The 19138-nt window shown below is 33.6% G+C and overlaps 1 protein-coding gene across 3 annotated transcripts in view; it reads left to right on the forward strand.

Annotated features, from left to right (window-relative positions):
- The window catches only part of rb1cc1 (RB1-inducible coiled-coil 1), a 67073-nt gene that overhangs the window by 29761 nt on the left and 18174 nt on the right, over positions 1 to 19138 (forward strand). For all 3 annotated transcript variants that reach the window (XM_088642450.1, XM_088642449.1, XM_088642451.1), the window contains exons 9-16: positions 1884 to 2068; positions 3911 to 4097; positions 4196 to 4277; positions 4478 to 4542; positions 6412 to 6515; positions 7142 to 7268; positions 8865 to 10795; positions 11932 to 12091. In XM_088642450.1, the coding sequence (XP_088498576.1) occupies positions 1884 to 2068; positions 3911 to 4097; positions 4196 to 4277; positions 4478 to 4542; positions 6412 to 6515; positions 7142 to 7268; positions 8865 to 10795; positions 11932 to 12091 (2841 nt within the window). The remainder of the gene's footprint in view (positions 1 to 1883; positions 2069 to 3910; positions 4098 to 4195; positions 4278 to 4477; positions 4543 to 6411; positions 6516 to 7141; positions 7269 to 8864; positions 10796 to 11931; positions 12092 to 19138) is intronic.

Raw genomic sequence — 19138 nt, forward strand, 5'->3', positions numbered from 1 at the left:
TAGTGATTTAAATGTAAAAAAAAAAATAGTGCAAAGATTTTATCTCTGTGTCTTTACCAGACCTGTTGTACTGTTTTTTGGGGGGTAAATTAAGCCTTGAAAACCAGGCCCCTTCCACTGAGGGCACTGATGAAATTTTGGCCCCTAGAGTGACTGTTCCAGCGCTTGAGGTGTTTACTGTGGGTGTTTGTCTATTAACTTTAATTTTGCAAATTAGAAGCCACAGAACAGGTAGCCAGGTGCCCCTCTCTACACTCTCTCCCCTCTCTAAAAGCTATTTTTTGTGCTGCGAAATACAGATCTGTCGAAATGAACTGTTGGCTTTAAACAAAATAGCTAGAATTTCAGTGGAAAATCTCCATAGAATTGTTTCTGTGTAAAGGAAAACATGTGGAATGAATTTTGAAATGAACAATTCAAAATGTCTGAAACAGTTGCACAGCAGTGTATATATTTTAATACTTAATGTTTGTGTTATTTTATGTACTTTTCTTTTTACTCTTGGTGTTGTATTCTGGCAATAATAAAGATACATTTCTTCTCTGGCTGTAAAATATTGTACACCTACAACTGAAATCTGTAAGCTGTTTTCTCAGCTGTTTCTAAATATATAGAAGTTAATTGAAGAAACACACAAATACAGAATGTATCTCTCATCATATGTCTATTTAGAGCTGGGTGTCCAGTATTGGTCATGGAGGTCTAGTGTGTCTGTAGATTTTCTTTAAATTTTCTTTTAAGGAGAAGGTAATAAATTGGTCAAATTACGGTAAAAAGTAAAAAGTTGAGACTGGAGTTGAAATGGAGAACACAACAGGTCTCCAGGACCAGGATTGAGCACTCCTGAATAAGAACAGTCTATCTTTGTGTTTTTTCAAAGATTTATAATGCTTGTCTACTTGGCGAACATTTTGTACATAATATTCCACTTGTACTACGCAGGAAAAATATGTTTGCATTGCCAAGAATTTAGTGTTAACCTTGTGTCATTTAGTGTAAACTTGTCTAGAACTGACACCTAAACTTTGTGTGAAACTGGCTGAACAGTGTAAGAGCATAAAGAATCAAAGGAAGACATTCAGCCCAACCCATTGGGTTTTTACCAGATAAGTAATTTGAGAATTTCATCCACCCTTTTCTTCAAAACATCCAGCTTTAACAGAATTTTGAGACTGTTGAAAGCTGTAGAGATTATACAATACTTGAATCTTGGTGGTTTACCACACACTTCCAGGCCGGTTTCTTTTTGTTGGATTGTTATTAATTTACCTTGAGTTTTACATTTTTTCCACAATGGTTATTTAAATATTATTTTACTAAGGGTCACATTACATTTAACTGAAAGATTATCCTTTTCTCCAGAAATAACACAGTTCCTCTCTGAGGAATTCTTAAAACCCATGTTTTCTTAAAATCTTCAGATATGATTTCATTTCTCATTTCTCTAGTGATGTGTATGGTTTTCCCCTGGTTTATAGACTTTTCTGGTAGGCATGTTGATCTTTGCTTACTGCATGATAGTATAGTCCCTAATCGCCATATAAAGAATAGATGACAGATTACAGGCTGCATTTTTTCTACATTTACAATGCAGGACTGCAAGGAGCTCAACCACAACTTAATGCATAGTGTTTGGCCCAAATGCATTTCTACCTTTTCCTGATCAAATATATTTTTACATCTGCCCAAAAAAGTTTTGATCTCTGGAAGTTATGATGTGTTTTAACACAAGGATTTAGGATTAATACAAGCCAAGACTGTTATTGCAAGTAGTATTCAGTATGCTTTTGCTCTTCGGTTATATCAATAATTATAATTGCATTCAATTACTGTTGCCAATTACCTCGCTATCCCAAATTGTCATATCTGTGTTTATTATTTAGGGATTTTTAGCTAATCAGAAGAGGGCTGAAAACCTGAAGGACACCTCAGTGCTGCCTGACCTTTGTTTGAGTCATGCAAACCAATTGATGATAATGTTGACCAATCACAGGAAACTATTGGACATAAAGCAGAAATGCACCACTGCCAAACAGGAGCTTACAAACAATCTACAAGTGAGACTGAAGTAAGTATGTGTATTTTACTAGATAGTGAAATATTGCACAGGAGAGATGGTATGTTTTAACTGTACTTTTGCAGTTAAACTCACAGGAAGCCAGACCCTTTGAAATAGGTTTATAGAGTTGCACAGTATGCTAATAATGCACAAATCAGTATTTTATTTGGACAAAAAAGGAAGACAGATTTGAATTCATATATGTTTATCTGAAGGATGAACCATAAGTTCATTCTAGTAACAGCACTTGCTGGTGATTTCTGGATTTCTAAAGATTTTTCATTATTATTGTTAGGTCACCATGTGGTAGAAAGGAATCAGCTGTTGCCAAGTAGTAGATTTGTTGAGGGAAAAATTAGTCAATAACAACAGATGAACACGTGCTATGTAATGCTGTGAAAATCTCAGAGGAAGCACAATTTGTAGGATAGTTCTTGACTACTGAATATCAATTTTTTTTCAATTATTTAAATGTGAATTTTATTGCTCTATATAGAGAACAAGGCTTTCTATATAAATGATATATATATAATTTATAATAGAATATATTGTAAATATTGGCTGGTTAATATGAGTCATATTATTTTCGCAAAAACTGTTAGAAATCTTTTTTTTTTCTCTTTGAATTGAAGGTCTGTATCTGTCATTTGCTCACCTGCTTTCAACAGTACATGCACCTTGCGTTATATTTTTATGGCAATTTTTCAAAGTTCAAGTTTAGCTTCATTTGTAATAAAAGAGGTGCTGGGATGCAAGCTGTGCTCAGGCTTCTGTCTGTAATATAAGAAGCAGCACACATGGTTTGCCTGTAATCCACTGCCATGCCACCTTCATAAGTTGAAGTTGCATTTTGTCCAACAAGTGTTTTATATAGTAAAATGCTTTAGTCTAATGCCAAAAAGGATACAGCAGCAATCCATTGCATTTCTTAGCATCTCCTTTTGTTTTTTGGAATTAAACAGAACTTGCATTTTTTTGTTATAATTTAACATACTACACCTTTTTATAACGCATGTAAATACCAACCCATTTTTCATTGTGTCCCCAAAAAATCTAATGATTTTGTACGTCGTTGATCATTTGCAGTCATTTACTTTGTAATTATAGTATCATAATGTTATTAGAATTACAACATTTGTGAATGGAGGGTACTCATTAACATGTTAAGGCGGTGGTACACAACAAACAAAAGTTTGGGAACCACTGGCGTAAGGAATATGAAACCATGATTGCTAAGAAGGGGGTACATTTTAAAGAGAAATGGTCAAACATCTCCAAAACATATTTTCAGAAGGTTGGTAAATTTTCATAAAAATTTATCATTTATGTCGATTGTGCTTCTCTCAGTGTAATTGAGACAAATTAAAAATATGTGGGATTCCACAGATATAGTAATACTAACGTATGTGCAGTTTCCCAACATTTATTGACTATATAATCTAATAAAACATTTGTTTTTTTTTTGGTCAAATTGAAGTGGTGCAACAGACTGGATTGAATCTTTATTGAAAGCTTATGGTATTTTCTTTGGCAAACCAAAAATTGGCTTGGTTTCTACTTACTTGACAGGTACAGCAGTGATTTGAGAGTTAAAAATAAATTATTTCCCTCTTTTAAGCAGTCAAAAGAGAAACAAAGAAAGCTGAGGTTTTCAGCTTTGAGTCTTTACATAGCAGAACAGTCAGAAATTATGGACGAATAAAAGAAAGTTTTAAGTTCACCTGCCTCTGATACTCTGGTCCTAGTTAAAATGTATTTAGGAAAAAAATAAGCAGATAAGCTACAGTATAAATACATAAGATTTTGCCACAGTGAAGACAGCACATCATGTTTTTCCGTGTGTATCCGCAGGTGGTGTTGCTATGTAATGCTTCACGCAGATCAGGATGGGGAAAAGCTGCAGGCCTTACTCCGTCTCTTAACAGAACTGCTGGAGAGAGTCAGAGTCGTAGAGGCTCTTGGCACCGTCCCCCAGATGTATTGTTTGGCTGTTGTGGAGGTTGTAAGGCGGAAGATTTTTATTAAACACTACAGAGAGGTTTGAGCTACTACACTTGTTTTTTTTTCTGCATGTTTCAGTTTAGTGTCGCTTGATTGTGCGTGTAATTACTAATTACATTTTTTTTATATTTTCAGTGGGCCAATGCTCTAGTAAAGGATGGAAAACAGCTGTATGAGGCAGAAAAACTTAAAAGGGAAACCTTTGGGAAATTGTTCAGTAAGTACAACTTCCTAGTTTTTTTAGTTTCTAATTTTCTAATTTTTTAGTTCTGATTTTTTTAATGATTTATTTAATGTTCATTTCCTTAAATTTACTTTTCATATAAATGGTCTTCTATTTTTAGCTTGGTTCTAAAAGAGGATTTTAAATAATAATATAATATTAGTGTGTTTTATATTGTATATTATATATTTCAGGAAAATCATTTCTCAGAAATCGTTTGTTTCGAGGACTTGACTCTTGGCCTCCTTCATCATTTTGTGTAAGTATGCATTGCTTGTTTGTAGTTTAATAAAAAGTAGTAAAAGTATATTTACGCTCTAATTACTTTGAACTCTCTAACCCTGAGCAGGTTAATTACATTTGTGAAGACTTCTTTTTCACTTCTGATTACATTTGAAGCCAGTGCACACTAAGCTAAACACTGACTGTAGCACACTTTTTTTCCACCCTGTTTGTGCTGACTTATATTTAAGTTGTATGTTATTTAACTTTCTTATTGTTGATGCTGCTGTTCCGTGTTTATGTTTTAGTATCTTCTTAATCACTTTGTTTTGGAGCATACATGCAAATAGGCATTTCATTGCACTTGTACATATGACAAATAAACTGAACTGAGGACAAAGGAATCGTACATCCAGTGAAATTACCTCAGCGGGATTCTGAACATGTTTAGATTTTATGTGGTCCTGTAACTTTGCACGATTTTTAAAAGCAGCTGTGCAATCTAGTCACAACTGAAAAGCTGTCTTAAATGGCATTCCACCTGGGTTGTCGTTGGCAGTGTGAGGTCATGTCAGCCTGTTCTTAAAAAAGGCAAACTATGTGTTAGATTGCTCTTTCTACATGCTGTTAAAGCTAGACTTGAAACTATTGGAAAAGGCTCTAAGTGTCAATCAAGTGCCATCAAGTATTTCACGATCACACAGACCTTTTGAAGGGCCAGTTTTACTTTTAGAAGCATGCAATGCCTCTTCCATCTTTGCATTTCTTGGCCTGCGCATTTTGTAGGATCTGAGTCTTGCTTCTTGGTTCACACTCTGCTGAGGCCTTTGGAGCAACAGGCTCTGTATATAAAGTAATGATTTACCCTCTCACACAGTGACTGACCTGGTTGTTTCAACCTAGCCTCTCTAGCCTAGTCTCTCATCCTTCTTATTGTATTTGAAAGCAGTCACCTCCCTGTTACCCTTATATGTAAAGAATACATAAAGTAGATGAGCTGGATGGTGGTCCTGAATGGGACACAATCTGAGAAAACACTTTGTTTTCCTCTTAAACCTCCGCACACTGAATAATCCATTGTAAATTGGAACATAAAATGGACCATATTGACATATTATAATATCAATCCATCTTTCCATGCATTTTCTAACCCACATTATCCAGTACAGGGTCACAGGGGAGCTAGAGCCTGTCCCAGGAAGTAACAGGCCCAAGGCAGAATATATCCTTAATGGGACACCAGTCCATTGCTGGGCACACACAGACACAAACACACACATTCACACTAGGACCAGTCTTCCCAGAAGCCAAATAACCAATCAGTGTGTCTTGGACTGTGCGATGAAACTGGAGCTCGCAGAAGAAATCCACACTAACACAGGGATAACAAACAGACTCGATGTAGATAACACCCCAGGTCCAGAGTTGAACCCAGTGCCCCAGCACAGCAAGGCAGCAATGCTAACTTCTGCACCAGTGTGCTCTGTGTTATAGATGCACTGAAGTTTTACTTGGAATCAGTTTAATCATCAGTTGTCTGTAACAGAATGGTTGGTTGTTTGCGACTTATATTTTCTCAAATTTGACCTGTTTGATGGTGCCCCTGTACCCTTGACTGCTTCTTTTCAATGATGTGTCATGAGATAATGTCCTTTTCAGACATTTCTTTTGTTTTCTGGCCTGACTACTACCAAGAATTCTGTTTTTCAAGTTGGGGTGGGGCCTGGTTGTAGTTATTTTAAAAAAATGTTCTTAACAGAAGGAGCGTGGGTTACATTTTCCTATGACAGGTCAGTCAATTATTTTCATCTCTATCAAACATAAATTTTCATTACCCTTGTTCCCCTTTTAATATCTTGCGTTCAGATTTATTCTATTTTTAATTTTGTGATTTTGTTTTCTTTAGACACGCAAGCCTCGTAAGTTTGACTTTGAACTTCCTGATATATCCCTAAATGATCTACAGTTTCTGAAGTCATGTTGTCCTGCAGAGGTTCAGCCTTTCCTCAGGTACAAAATGCATTATTGTTGAACTACCCAAATAGGATAATTTTGCTTTTTAAATTATTTGTACATATACTGAAGTCAGTGGCAGTTTGTATTTTGTATAATGCTTTGTAAACTGTTCAGATGGTTCCTGTGGTGTCCCATTTACAAAGTGGTGCATACACATTTTTAAGGTTAAAATTGTGATTAATGCTGAAAAGAATGATGACATCTAAGAGTAAGATACATTACAGTAAATTCAAGCAAAAACTCAGTTTTCAGTATGTGTAAGTATTCTGACTTGTGTGGCAGGAATTCATAATTTTTCATACTGGCCCTTTCTTCATACATTTGCAAGGCACTGTATTTTTTCTCACAAAAGGAAACATGAATTGAATCATAATTGGCTGATCTGTATGATGACGCATGATGTAAATGGAGGAAAATAATAATTTTTAATGCAATAATGTAACTTAACATTTTAATACATTAATTCTAAAGCTTTACATACGGTTTACATATAACCTTTACTGATTGAATTGTTAATGATATTGTTGCTATTCATTTTAGCAAAATTCTAAAATTGGGTGTAACCAGATTTGTAGAAATAAGTGTTTAAGGCATAAATAAGAAATGTTTTGGTTTTTCAGGGTTCCAACACTGTGTGACTTTGAGCCTTTACATCAGCATGTTCAGATTCTTCACCAACTGGTGAAAGCTGCTCAGAGTGTGGATGAAATGTCTCAGACCATTACTGACTTGCTGAGTGAACAAAAGGTACTTAATACTTCATCTTAAACTGTTTATACAGCTGACTGTGAAATCTATATAAATGTTACAACGGCACTTTTTGTCTGACAGTTTTGTGAACTTGCTTCTGGGGAAATGTAATTAGTAGCATAAAGTATCTTTCCCTTTACTAGCTGATGTTCATATTTTTCTCTATTCTAAAGATTAATTTCGAAGTGGCCGTAGATAGAAGTGGGACTGATGTTGATTAGAAACTTTCCTTTGTGTATCAAACAGAATTGTTACAATAAATCGATAGTACATTTTCCGGCTAACAACATCTTCATAGGATCATAGTTTTTCAAGTGTTTTTTTTTACGTATGTGAATATATTGTGGAAGATCCTTGCCTGTGGTAGTGTGGTTTAGAAGGCTTTTGCATATGGAAAGTCCGAACTTTGATGTTAATGTAAGGCTTGTGAAGATACAAAATTAAACAAACATTCAAAGAAAATGACACAGATGCAGCCTGGAAGTATTTACAGTGACAAATGTGAGAATCTCACATTCCAATCCAATTAATAACAATTAAGCAAGGATACAGCTATTTTCTGCAGTCATTAATTCCATGCTGAAAAGCTTTAAAAATGTTTAGAGTATGGAATTCATCTCTTACGTGTTACTTTGAAGCTTGCAAGCTGACAAAGTCCCCCCACTCCAGGGTATTTACAAACTGAGCCCAATGTTAATTGAAAAACCATTCTTTATGTATTTATAATTTTTTATTATTTGTATTGAAGATATGGAGTATGTACTGTATATCTAATCATTAAATTGCATATTTAATTTTTTTAAATATCTTTCAAAGAACTTTAGAGCATAAAGGCACAGTTCTTTATGACCGTTGTTATATTAGTTTCCCCAGAACATTTGTGATTGAAGGCTGTTTCTTTTCCCTTCCCATCATTACATTATATTTGACCTGAGCTTACTGTGATAGATTAAAAATTACATTGGAGAATGTAAAAAAATCACTTTAATAGTGATGCAGTATTTCTGCCACACAGCAAAAACATTTACATACACAGGAGGCATTTTTAAGGACATTTTTGTCTTCCCACTTCATTCTGTACATGCCTTGTACATGTGAAATCCACTTTAGCCTTGTAATGATAATGAGAACTTTTTTTCTTTTAAATAGCCTCACATAGCTTCCACTTTTTTATTTCAAACTGCTGTGCACAAATAATATTTTTTTATCATTCAGTTTATTTTGATTTTATCTTTCTTTGATGCAGTCCAGGGTTAATTAAATTTTTAATTGCAATGAAATGTTTCAAAATTGCATTATGATTAGAAACTGGGCTCTCAGGAGTGTGGATATTCATGTTGAAAGGTTTAGTAAATAGTTTAAGCAAGGTTTGATATAAGCGCATATAGAATTGGACACATTTTATAGATGTAAATATTTTGGAATTAAATGCATAATGTTTGAATATATGTTTTATTTGTATGTTTTAAAGGTTTGGTTCTGCCATTTTGAGGAATATTTGTATTTTTGTAATGAAACTGTAGTTAAAATCACAGATCTCTATACTGTCTTATTTGTACTTAATGTTTGTTTTTTTCATAAATATTCCATCAGGCATCTATCAGCCAGGTGGCTCAAAGATCCACTACAATACCAAGGTCTGAAAGTGCAACCGGAACTATTTCTACCTCTTCCAAAACACCAACATCACTTAGTCTTCAGGGTCCCCTCTGTCAGCCTCTGAATCTGCCAGCTCCATTAGAGGATTTATCTCCAGACAGCATTGATGCCCATACATTTGATTTTGAGACTATTGGACATCCAAACATGGATCCAGTTTTGAAACAAGAATCTCTAGACTTGGACTCTTTAGCAGAGAGCCCTGAATCAGATTTTATGTCTGCAGTTAACGAGTTTGTCATTGAAGAGAACCCTGCTTCCCCCACTGCTATCAGTGATCCAACAAGTCCTGAAATGATGGTGGAATCTCTTTATTCATCTGTTATTAATGCAATTGATAGCAAACGTATTCAGGATACAACAACATTGGAAAAAGAGAACTCAAGAATTGCAATGTTAAAAGTATGCATAGAAAAATATAGATCCGCTGCTGAGGAGTCCCAGTGTAATTTGAGAAGCATCAAGGAAGATCTTTGCCATTTCCGTGGTCTGGTTCAGAAAGAGCAACGAGATTTCAGCTATGCTTTAAAATCTGTGTCAGCAGAAATACAAAACATCATTGTCAGTATTAGGTATTCCCTCGAGGAGGACTTAAAACAACAGCATCAGCAGGAATTGCAACTTCTCAAAACAGATCATGAAAAAGAAATTCAAAATCTTAAAGACGTATCAGAAGTGAACCAGAACATCCTAAAAGACCTGAAAAAGGCTTTGCTCGGCCTTGAAGAAACCATACAACATAAAGAAAACGAAATATCTTTGTTAAAAGAGGAAAAGGACAGGTTTGTAAAATCTGAAAGCTGTCAAAAACAAAAATTATGTGATTTGGAGCAAAACATTTTGGCGCAAAATAATGAAATACAGTCCCTCTTGCAGTCCAGAGAATCACTAGCAGATCAGTTAGAACATCTTCACTTTGAGATTGAACGTAGTCAACAAAAAATGAAGCTTGAACTTGAAAGCCTGGAACAGTCTCACCTCAAGGATCTGGCGGAAAGGCTTCAGGCAAAGCATGGTGAGGACCTGGAAGCTTTAAAAAATGAGCATCAAGTAGAACGTGATGCTTTAATTAAAGAAAACATGGCAAAGCTGGATGAACTACTAGAGGTCCATAGGACAGAGTTGAGAGCACGGGAAAGTTATCTGAAGGAACTTGAACTTAGAATTTCTGAACTCTCAGAAATGAGGTGTAAGTTGGAAGTTGAAATGGCACTTAAGGAAGCGGAAACAGAAGAAATAAAGTTACTGTATGAAGAAAGCAAATCTCACCAAGTGGAAACTATAAATTCCAGAGTTAAAATGGAGACCAAAGCTCTGATAAAAGAGATTAGTGATCTAAAACAGCAACTTCAAACTAAGAATGATGAATATGAGGTCGGAATTGCAGAGTTGAGAACTCTGATGAGGATCGAAAAAGATCACTGTATCTCTGAGCTTGTGGACAGACATGAAGAGGAGACCACTTTACTTCACAGTGAACTTTCATCTGTTCGACAGAAAGCACTTGATACTGAGAAAGCCCTTGCAGAGCAAGTACAGCAAATCCAGAGTGATCTGGAGAATCACCTTGCAGCTCACAAAAAAGAGACTGAAGAAAATGAAAGAGCCTTTCAGGAGCAACAGCAGCAATTAAAGACAATAATCTGCCAACTGCAGGCAGAAAATGAACTTCTTTCAAACAATCTAGCACAAGTGAAACAGACTGTTATCCAAAGTATGGATAAAGAAAAAGAGGAAGCAGTTAAGGCTGCCTTATCCGAAGCCACTAAAGAGTTTGAACATCGCAAGGGGTTAATTGAAGAGCAACTTTTAGAAAGAGTAAAACAGCTTGAAAATCAGCTAAAAGAAAAAGGTTTTGGTGCACGGTAAGTGATGACGGTTTTAAAAGTATATTATCTGTTAGGAAATTTCAAGTCGAAATTCACAACTTGCAGAATAAAGTGTAACATCCTTGTTACTCTATTCATATTGCTTAGACTGTCAGTATCTGTTCTTCTACCTAGTGTTGAAATGCTGGTCTTTATAAATGTTACAGCTACAGTAGGAAGTTATTCAATGGAAGTATTCACCGTTTTGCCTTTTTGCACAGGTTCTGAAAATTGAAAAACTTCATTGCAATTATGTATTCCATAGTTTTTTTTTAATTTTAGAAGACATCCTTTATTACTTTTGCAGTCTTCTAATAATGATGTTGTATTTGCTGGTCATTACTATTAATTTATATTTTTCTATTAGACTTTTCTCTAAGAAAAAATATTGTAATACAGAAATTTAATTAAAACATTCAATTTTATGTGTATATGAGTGTAGTGATAAAAATGTATATGATTTTAGAAATACAGTACAGCCTTTCATTGCCATAGTAGTAGGAACCAACTCTTGGGCAGTTCTGGATGAATATGGCTGATCAATACATTTCCAAACAGCAGGTATATTGCTCAGTGCAATACACTATGCAAATTCAAAACACAGTAGTATTTTGTAGTTGTACATTGCAAGATTCCCTTATCATTAAAACTGATTAAAAATATTTTTAATACATGGGTAGAACTTTTAAAAAAATACACTACACGTGCTACAGGAACTTCAGTAGTATGACGCTATAAGGAACCACTGATGTGGAGTGGCATGCACATTAGAAATATCAGATTAAAAGAAATCATTTGCCACTACTGTTACTATTTCTGTAGAACAGACACAGCTTTTTTATAATTCTTTTAATGTTGTAGACGAGTTATAACTTTTACTTAATATGCACGGATTGTTGCTAGTGCTTCATTTTCTAGATGTGGATCTGTAATGTAATTTTTTTTTCTGCCAAGAGAAAAAAAGTTATTGTTCCTGTGGAAATACTTTCACTCGGCATCGCTCAATTGATTTGATATGTGGCTGATGATTGGTCTACAGTGTCATTGATGTTCTCGTAGTGCAGTTTCATTTTGGAAGTTTCGAATCGTACACAATCATGGATCATACTTACTGCTCTATTTTGTTATATAAGGCATTCTGAGGCCATCTCTGAAAAACCAGTACTCGATACTGATCTCCAGGAGAGGTTACAAGAAGAGAGTGCTGCCTTACGGACACAGCTAGAAGATCTGGAGAAGAGGAAAAATGAAGAATTGCAGACCCTGAAAACATCACTCATTGCAGAACAGCAGGTAGCACCTTGTGGGGTTCTAAAATGCACTCTGTCATGTCTTTCATGTCATGTTCAGCTCTGTCAACTTTTGATACAGTTAAAAGCAGGTGAGAATATTTGTTAGTTTGCATTTATCCTCTGTTACGGATGAACCAGCAGCATTTCTTCCAATAAGTTGTGGAGGCGTATGAACATATATAACATTCCCATTCTCAATGTAGCTTAAGAAAATGCTCATAGAATTTCTATGGAACTTGGCATGGACATTCCTAGATTCCTAAGGATAATTTCCAAGTTACAATGACCTACTCTTTTGTAAGTCTGTTTGATACAGAACCATCCTAGGGAAAAACAACTTTTATGTCCATGAAGCCTTTAAAAAATAATGTTAAAAACAGCCCTGAATTTTCCCCCAAAACTGGCTGCTTGTCTCTGACTTAGTCTCTTGTGTTTTTAGTCACCTCAGTAGGAGGTCATGCTGATGGTTTATAATGATTCATGTGGGAGTATTTATTTTTGCCTTTTGTTGCTAAAGGTTTAAATGGTTGTGTAAACCCTGCATGCGTTTGCATTCTAGTATACTGTGTGGATCTAAAGCTCAGAATTAAGAACCTTTTTTGAACTAAACCACTTTTAGACTAATATTCCTTTTTATTAGTGTTGGCAAATTCCTTCCTACTGCAGGAAAAAAAATATACGTCCTCTTATTAAATAGTGATCTATACTACAGAGAAGAAGTAGGAACTTTTCATATATATACATAAATATACAACTATAGTGTGAATTGTCATACTCTGAAACTCTTAAAACTATTGAACTCTTAACCAGAAAAAGGAAAATGTTTTTCTTCAGTTAAATGTAGGTTTGGACTTAATTATTTACTTTTTATTTTTGGTTTGGTTCAGTTCAGGAGTTTCTGTTTATTAAAAGTTATGTTTTAAACTATTCAAAATAATGTTGTAAAATTGGTGTTAAATTGGTGTGAACCCCTGCCACTCTTTCATTACAGATTATGATAATGATAAAATTATAATACTTATTAAATGAATATATGATTATAGAAATTTATGGATGCTTCAAGATTCTGAGAAGGCTTTTCCTAGAAACCAAAGATATAAAACTTAAGTATTTATTTTAAAAAGAGGCCTTTGTTTTATTATGTTCTTAACATAATATTTTTTCATAAACATAAATACATATTGCTTAACGCAGCAATGCTCTCCATGGTTATTATTTTTCCATTGTCAATAGTGCAGTCTTCTACATAGGTCCACAAGCAAAGAATTAGTCAGTAGTCTTTTTGCAGTGACTGCATTTTGAAAGTCACTTATTAGAGGAATAGTGAATTTATGTGATTTAGAATATATTGCCAATATAGGGATTTTATTGATGTAAAATAAAAGAAAACTGTATTTTTTAAGGAGGTCTCAGGTTATGTTATTTTTATCCATTAAAGTTGAAACTTTAAGACCTTTAGACCAAACTGTATCTTTCCTCACTTTTAATAGTTTCAATCCATTCTACTAAAGGTTATTTTTTAAAACTGACAGATGAAAGAAACGTTGCTTGTCCAGCATGCTTTTATAACATCAGCAGTAGTTAATATGTAAATATTATGTAAATAATATATAAATGTTGTGAACATTATGATGCCTGCTTAAAAACAACACAGTTTCTCAAGTGAAATACAGCATGTGATCCAAATCTTTGTAAAATTGTAAAGTAATGCAGTTTCTTTACTTTTTTTAGTTTCTTCTTTTTTTTAAGAAGAAAAACACTTCTTAAAGGGCCAGCATTTAAGATGAACGTATTAGTATAATAATAACTATCATTGTTTGGGTTTACCTACAAAAATAAATGTTGTGACCACTGCTCCTATCTTGTTTACACACTCTTGTCTCATAAAGACAGAGATTTCTCACAGAATGAGTGTGAAAGTGCATATACTGTATTGCATTTTATTAACAGTGGTGGCTAATACAAGTTTATATAAGGCATACAGTATAAACCTAGTCAGTGATTGCACCTGGCCATGCTGGTTGCCTTTTTGAATTTCAGGCTTTATTCTTGTAATTAAAATCAAGATTTAATTTTTTATGGGAGGTTACATGCATTATATACTTGATTCTAACATATTGCATATTCTATCATTGAAATTTTGTTCTCAGAACATGTACTTTCCCACAATTTTGAAAAATGTGGGATGTGAACGTAAAGTATGTAAAACAAGTTGCATCTTACAGTTATTTTCCTTCAATATTAAAACCTACATGAGTAAAAGGTTGGTTATAATACCAATACAATTGTCACAGATTTCACAGGTCAGCCCACCATGTGAAAAGCAGTTCAATAAAAAAGTATTCATCCCTTAGCAGATGTTCTGCATTTTTCTATACATTTTTGCCATTGAATGTTATCAGAGGTTCATGTGGATCCAATAATACATACATGGACCCTAAAAGATAAAAATAACACAAATGTTTGGTGCTTATTTCATTTATTTCATAAGTAAAGTCATCCAACATCCAGTGTCGCTGTGTGAAAAAAAAAAAGTTGTGTCAGTGGGGAAAGCATGCAAAAATTCAGAAGATCTAAAAGGAGGCAGAAATGTTTTCCTGGAACTGTAGTTCTCTAAAATAGCAGAACAGTGTTGAGAATAGAATCTACTACTTTATGGCAAACCTGACAAAATAATGCCTTTGTTTTTTATGAAACTTGGCATTTCTCAAAAACTGTATCACCGTATACAGGTCAACTAAATAAGGGAGAGCACTAGGATTTAACTATCTTGTGTTACATTCAGTATGTAAAGGACTCCTATATAAACTTATTTACTGAGATAAACATTAAAGCATAGAAGAGGCGATATGGACTGACTGAACTTATTAGTTTCATGTGAGAGCACATTATATTGCCATTTGAGTCTGTGGAGTTATGCATTTATTGCCTTCACCTTTAGGGCTTTTAAATTTACAAGTATTTTCAGTTGATTCTTTCTTGTACAAACCCTTATGCCCTGCGGAAACAGGGAGGATTAATTTGGACGGCACATTTTCCCTGTGTTGTGGGAAGATCTTGTGGTCTGGCGTCCAATAAACAGTGGAGTGGAACATTTGGGGTCATCAGAACCTCTGTTAGAACTTGACAGGCAAGTATGGCACCATTAGACAAATGTCTGTGTGTACCTATACCGAAAAGAGAATTGCAGTTCCACGGTAAGCCCTGTTCTATAGCAGAGCAGTGGTGCTCAATCTAAATAAATATAATGTTTGAATAAAGTTCAAAAGTGAATGTTATATACTGATTACACAAGTTTCACTAGGATGAAACCAAAGTACAAAAAGTAATTTATGGAAAGTAAATTATGAAACTGGGGGACATCTCTTGTTTTGGTTCTGCTATATAGCCCTAATTTATGGCTGGAAGTACTTCAAAAAAAACTATAGTGAGTTATTTTCTACTTCTGAAGTCTTGTGAATCTGAAAAATAACACTCATAGATGTAATGTTTAGTGACACTGCACATATTTTAAGCGTGAGAAAGACTTAAGGCTGCCCTTTAACACACAAAATTTAAAATTGTGCATTTCCTTTTGCTTGAGCTGTTAGTTTGAGACATTTATGCTACATTGAGTTTGACAATGAATACATGAGATGATTAATTCTACAATCTGTTACCCTGCGATGTATGAGTATGTTATAATTATAACTTTTGTATAAACGTTATTTGTATCAGCCGGTAACATAAAATAAGTTAAGAAATTGTGTACAATTTATGGACCTATGTTGCTGGTATATTTTCTTTTTTTGGCAGAGAAGTATCTTTAAATAGGTCGGGACGGTTTTGGGTAGTCACTTGGTTGTGTTCAACAACTTAAATCACAGCACAAACAACTTGCAACATTAAATGTTTCTTCTCACATGTTTTTACCTTAGTTTTTCTTGTTTTTAAAATGAGTAAGACATAATTTACAAAAGTAAATTCCAAATATGTATTTAGGAAAATAAATAAATAAATAATTGAAGCCTTGTTCAGAATGAGGCTATGTTTAATAAAAATAAATAGCATAACTTCACGAGAAAATACCATTAATTTTCTGTTTCTACAATATTTGACACAAAGGCATAAGACCAAGATCTTAGTAACTTTAATTCCACAGTATTCAGATTATTCTTGTTCAGTATCATTAAGTACAAGCAGTGCCAAGGTTTCTTTTTATTAAACCAGAATTTTTTTTTTTGTTAAATCAAACAACTTTGTTTTTGAGTGAATTCAAGGCTATTATAAAGTTGAAATGGCTACACACAAATTGACTCTGCCTCTTTGAATTGATTGGAATTGTATTGAGTAATTGGATATGTATTGTGTAGGATCACCTTTTTAACATAAGATGAGAATTCGTAGGAAAAAATAAATAACAGTCCTTGACTGTAAATTAGTGACTATAATAACAGCCTTATGGAGCTTTCTACATAGGTACCGTATCATGATGTTTAATGTTTATCCCCTTTCGGCTGTTGCAGTTTTGTCACATGCTCTGTACACAGCATGCTGATCTTATGTGATATTTTTTATGTGATATAAGCCAATAACCATGTTGTCTTTTTTGCACTAAATAGTTATAGACTATCATTGCCTGTGATAATGATAGAGAAATTTAAACAAATTATGATTATCTTAAATATATTACTGATGTGTTGTACTGCTGCAAAGGCACTGTTCATAAGTTATCATAAACTAATTCAATTTACTATTTCTGATTGATTTAATTAGTAAATTGCCACCACTTGCCCTTCAAATTCTCTATCTTTCCCTCTCTTTCTTCAGCTTACCTCAAATATTAATACAATATTTGTTTTTTGGTTAGGATACATTTTTTAAAAAATCTTTCAACAGCTGTATTTTCCCCCCTCTGATAATACATTTTGCCACTGAATTTATTTGGTGAATCACTTAGTCCTAAAGTCACATCTTTTTATATATCCACAGGTAGTGCATGACTACTCTATAGTCATTTACTTTTGCACAACGGGGTAAATACGTTTAAACATGTACTTACCATTTACGTCAGTAGACTACTAAGAAAGAGAGGTTAATGAAATAACTCTCTCTTTTGAAATAAATGCTGCTTTAAAATAGCTATGACCTTAACCCATTCAAGTTTTCTGCCATGGATGAATAGCTGTCATCTAAGTAATTGTTCTCTAAAAAGAGCTATTGTTCACTCAGTCACGTTTTTTTTATTTCTTCAGATGAGACTAAACTCGATTTGCCATTTGGGTATAATTAATTATTACTGGTAATTTAAATGAATTATCTCTTATATACAATATTACTTACGAATACTACAACAAGACACAATTATTTAAGCAGTTTTAATACTTTTTTTAGAATTTAGATGGAACTTATTTTCTTTTGATGTGCCATTCTGGGACAAAATGGACGTTAAACATCTGCTAAAGTTTTTGTTAGCCTGTCATTTTTAAAAAAATGTTTATTTTTAAGCCAAGACAGCTCTTTAAAGTAATAATTTAACAAAAGTAAAAAACAATAACAGAAAATAGAAACTTTGAAAAATTGGAGTTATTGACCAGATTAAATGGAATGATTTAATTTCATTCTCACACAGTTGCTTAGTGAATAAAACATGAGCACATCTTCATGTTTCCTGCACTCCAGAAACTTGTTTTAAGTTTATTATATTGTGTATTTACAGAGTAACAGTGAAACATTATTCATATTATATAATCTGTAATTAAACTCTTAAAACTATAAAATGGGCTGTGATCCTTGAACTTGAACTTTATTGCCATATGTAACCGGTACATGTACTGGTACAATAGAATTCTTACTTTCAGAAAGTCTCTCGATTGTAAAACAAGTGTAAAAACACAAAGTGCAAACAGTGCATTAAGACAATATACAAACAGTTGACAATGTACTAGTAAACATGTAGACAGTTTGAATGTAAACAATACAGATGTGTAAACAATGACTGGAGATGTGCAATAAATAAGAAATTCCAGCTATAAGAAGAAATCCCAGAAATAAGAAATCCCAGCTATCAGTGGAATTTGAAATAAGGAGAATATAATTTTTAAAGGCATAGTGCACATTTTTCTTCTCCTTTGCAGCTTTTCTTAAATATCAAGATCACTTAACAAATGTGCACTAAAGCCATTTAATAATGATTATCTTTATCATTATCATTATCTTTTAAGCGTATTGAACATGCAGTAACGATAGGAAGTTGAAGAGTTCTTGTGAGCACAGAGACGTGAATAATTAGCAACCACAGAAGTCAGTGGAGTCATAAACATCAGTCTTTAGACACTGAAAATCCTAATGTTAAGATGGATAAGAGATCAGTAGACCAAAAGAGATTTTATTGAAAACTATGCATATTTTATCTATTACTTTATACACAATACAGATACATCACTGTTGGACACAGAGTGTGTCCAGCATGCTTCAATGATGACTTCAATCAGCAGATGATTAGAGTTCTTTTCCCTTATAAATGTAATAAAAAAATAGTCATATGTTATAGTTATTAATTAGTAAAATTTCCCATTTTAGATTACATTGAGTATTTCATTAAAGTATAATTTTATGTGACTTAAAAGACATTGGCTTAATGATATCTGCTAGAGTGTTGATATTTATTTTTATATGTTATGTCTGTCAGCTTTGAGATTACATGGAAAGTAAAACTGTAAAAATACATTTTTGAACATGAAGTCAAGATAGTCTTGAATTGAATGGAAATGCTGCTTGTTGGAGGAAATGTTGACAAATGACAGTCAATTCTATGGTGTCCATAGCAGTGTTATTGCATGGGTAAGCTAGACTAACATTAGATTTATTATTACATCTTGAAGGAAAAATGAGGGTCAAGGATTATTCTATTAGAAGTATTCCATAAGTTTTTTTTTTACCTATTGGCTATAGGCACTTTTTACTGCACAGGTAGTGACAGAATATGTTGTATTATAATTTTTATTGACAAACCTTGGTACATGACCAAATTAAAATAAATAAGGTCTTGCTTTCTTTTGTTACTTTT

This window comes from Lepisosteus platostomus, chromosome 8 (genome assembly GCF_059453375.1).
Source record: "Lepisosteus platostomus isolate fLepPlt1 chromosome 8, fLepPlt1.hap1, whole genome shotgun sequence".
Taxonomy (NCBI): Eukaryota; Metazoa; Chordata; class Actinopteri; order Semionotiformes; family Lepisosteidae; genus Lepisosteus; species Lepisosteus platostomus.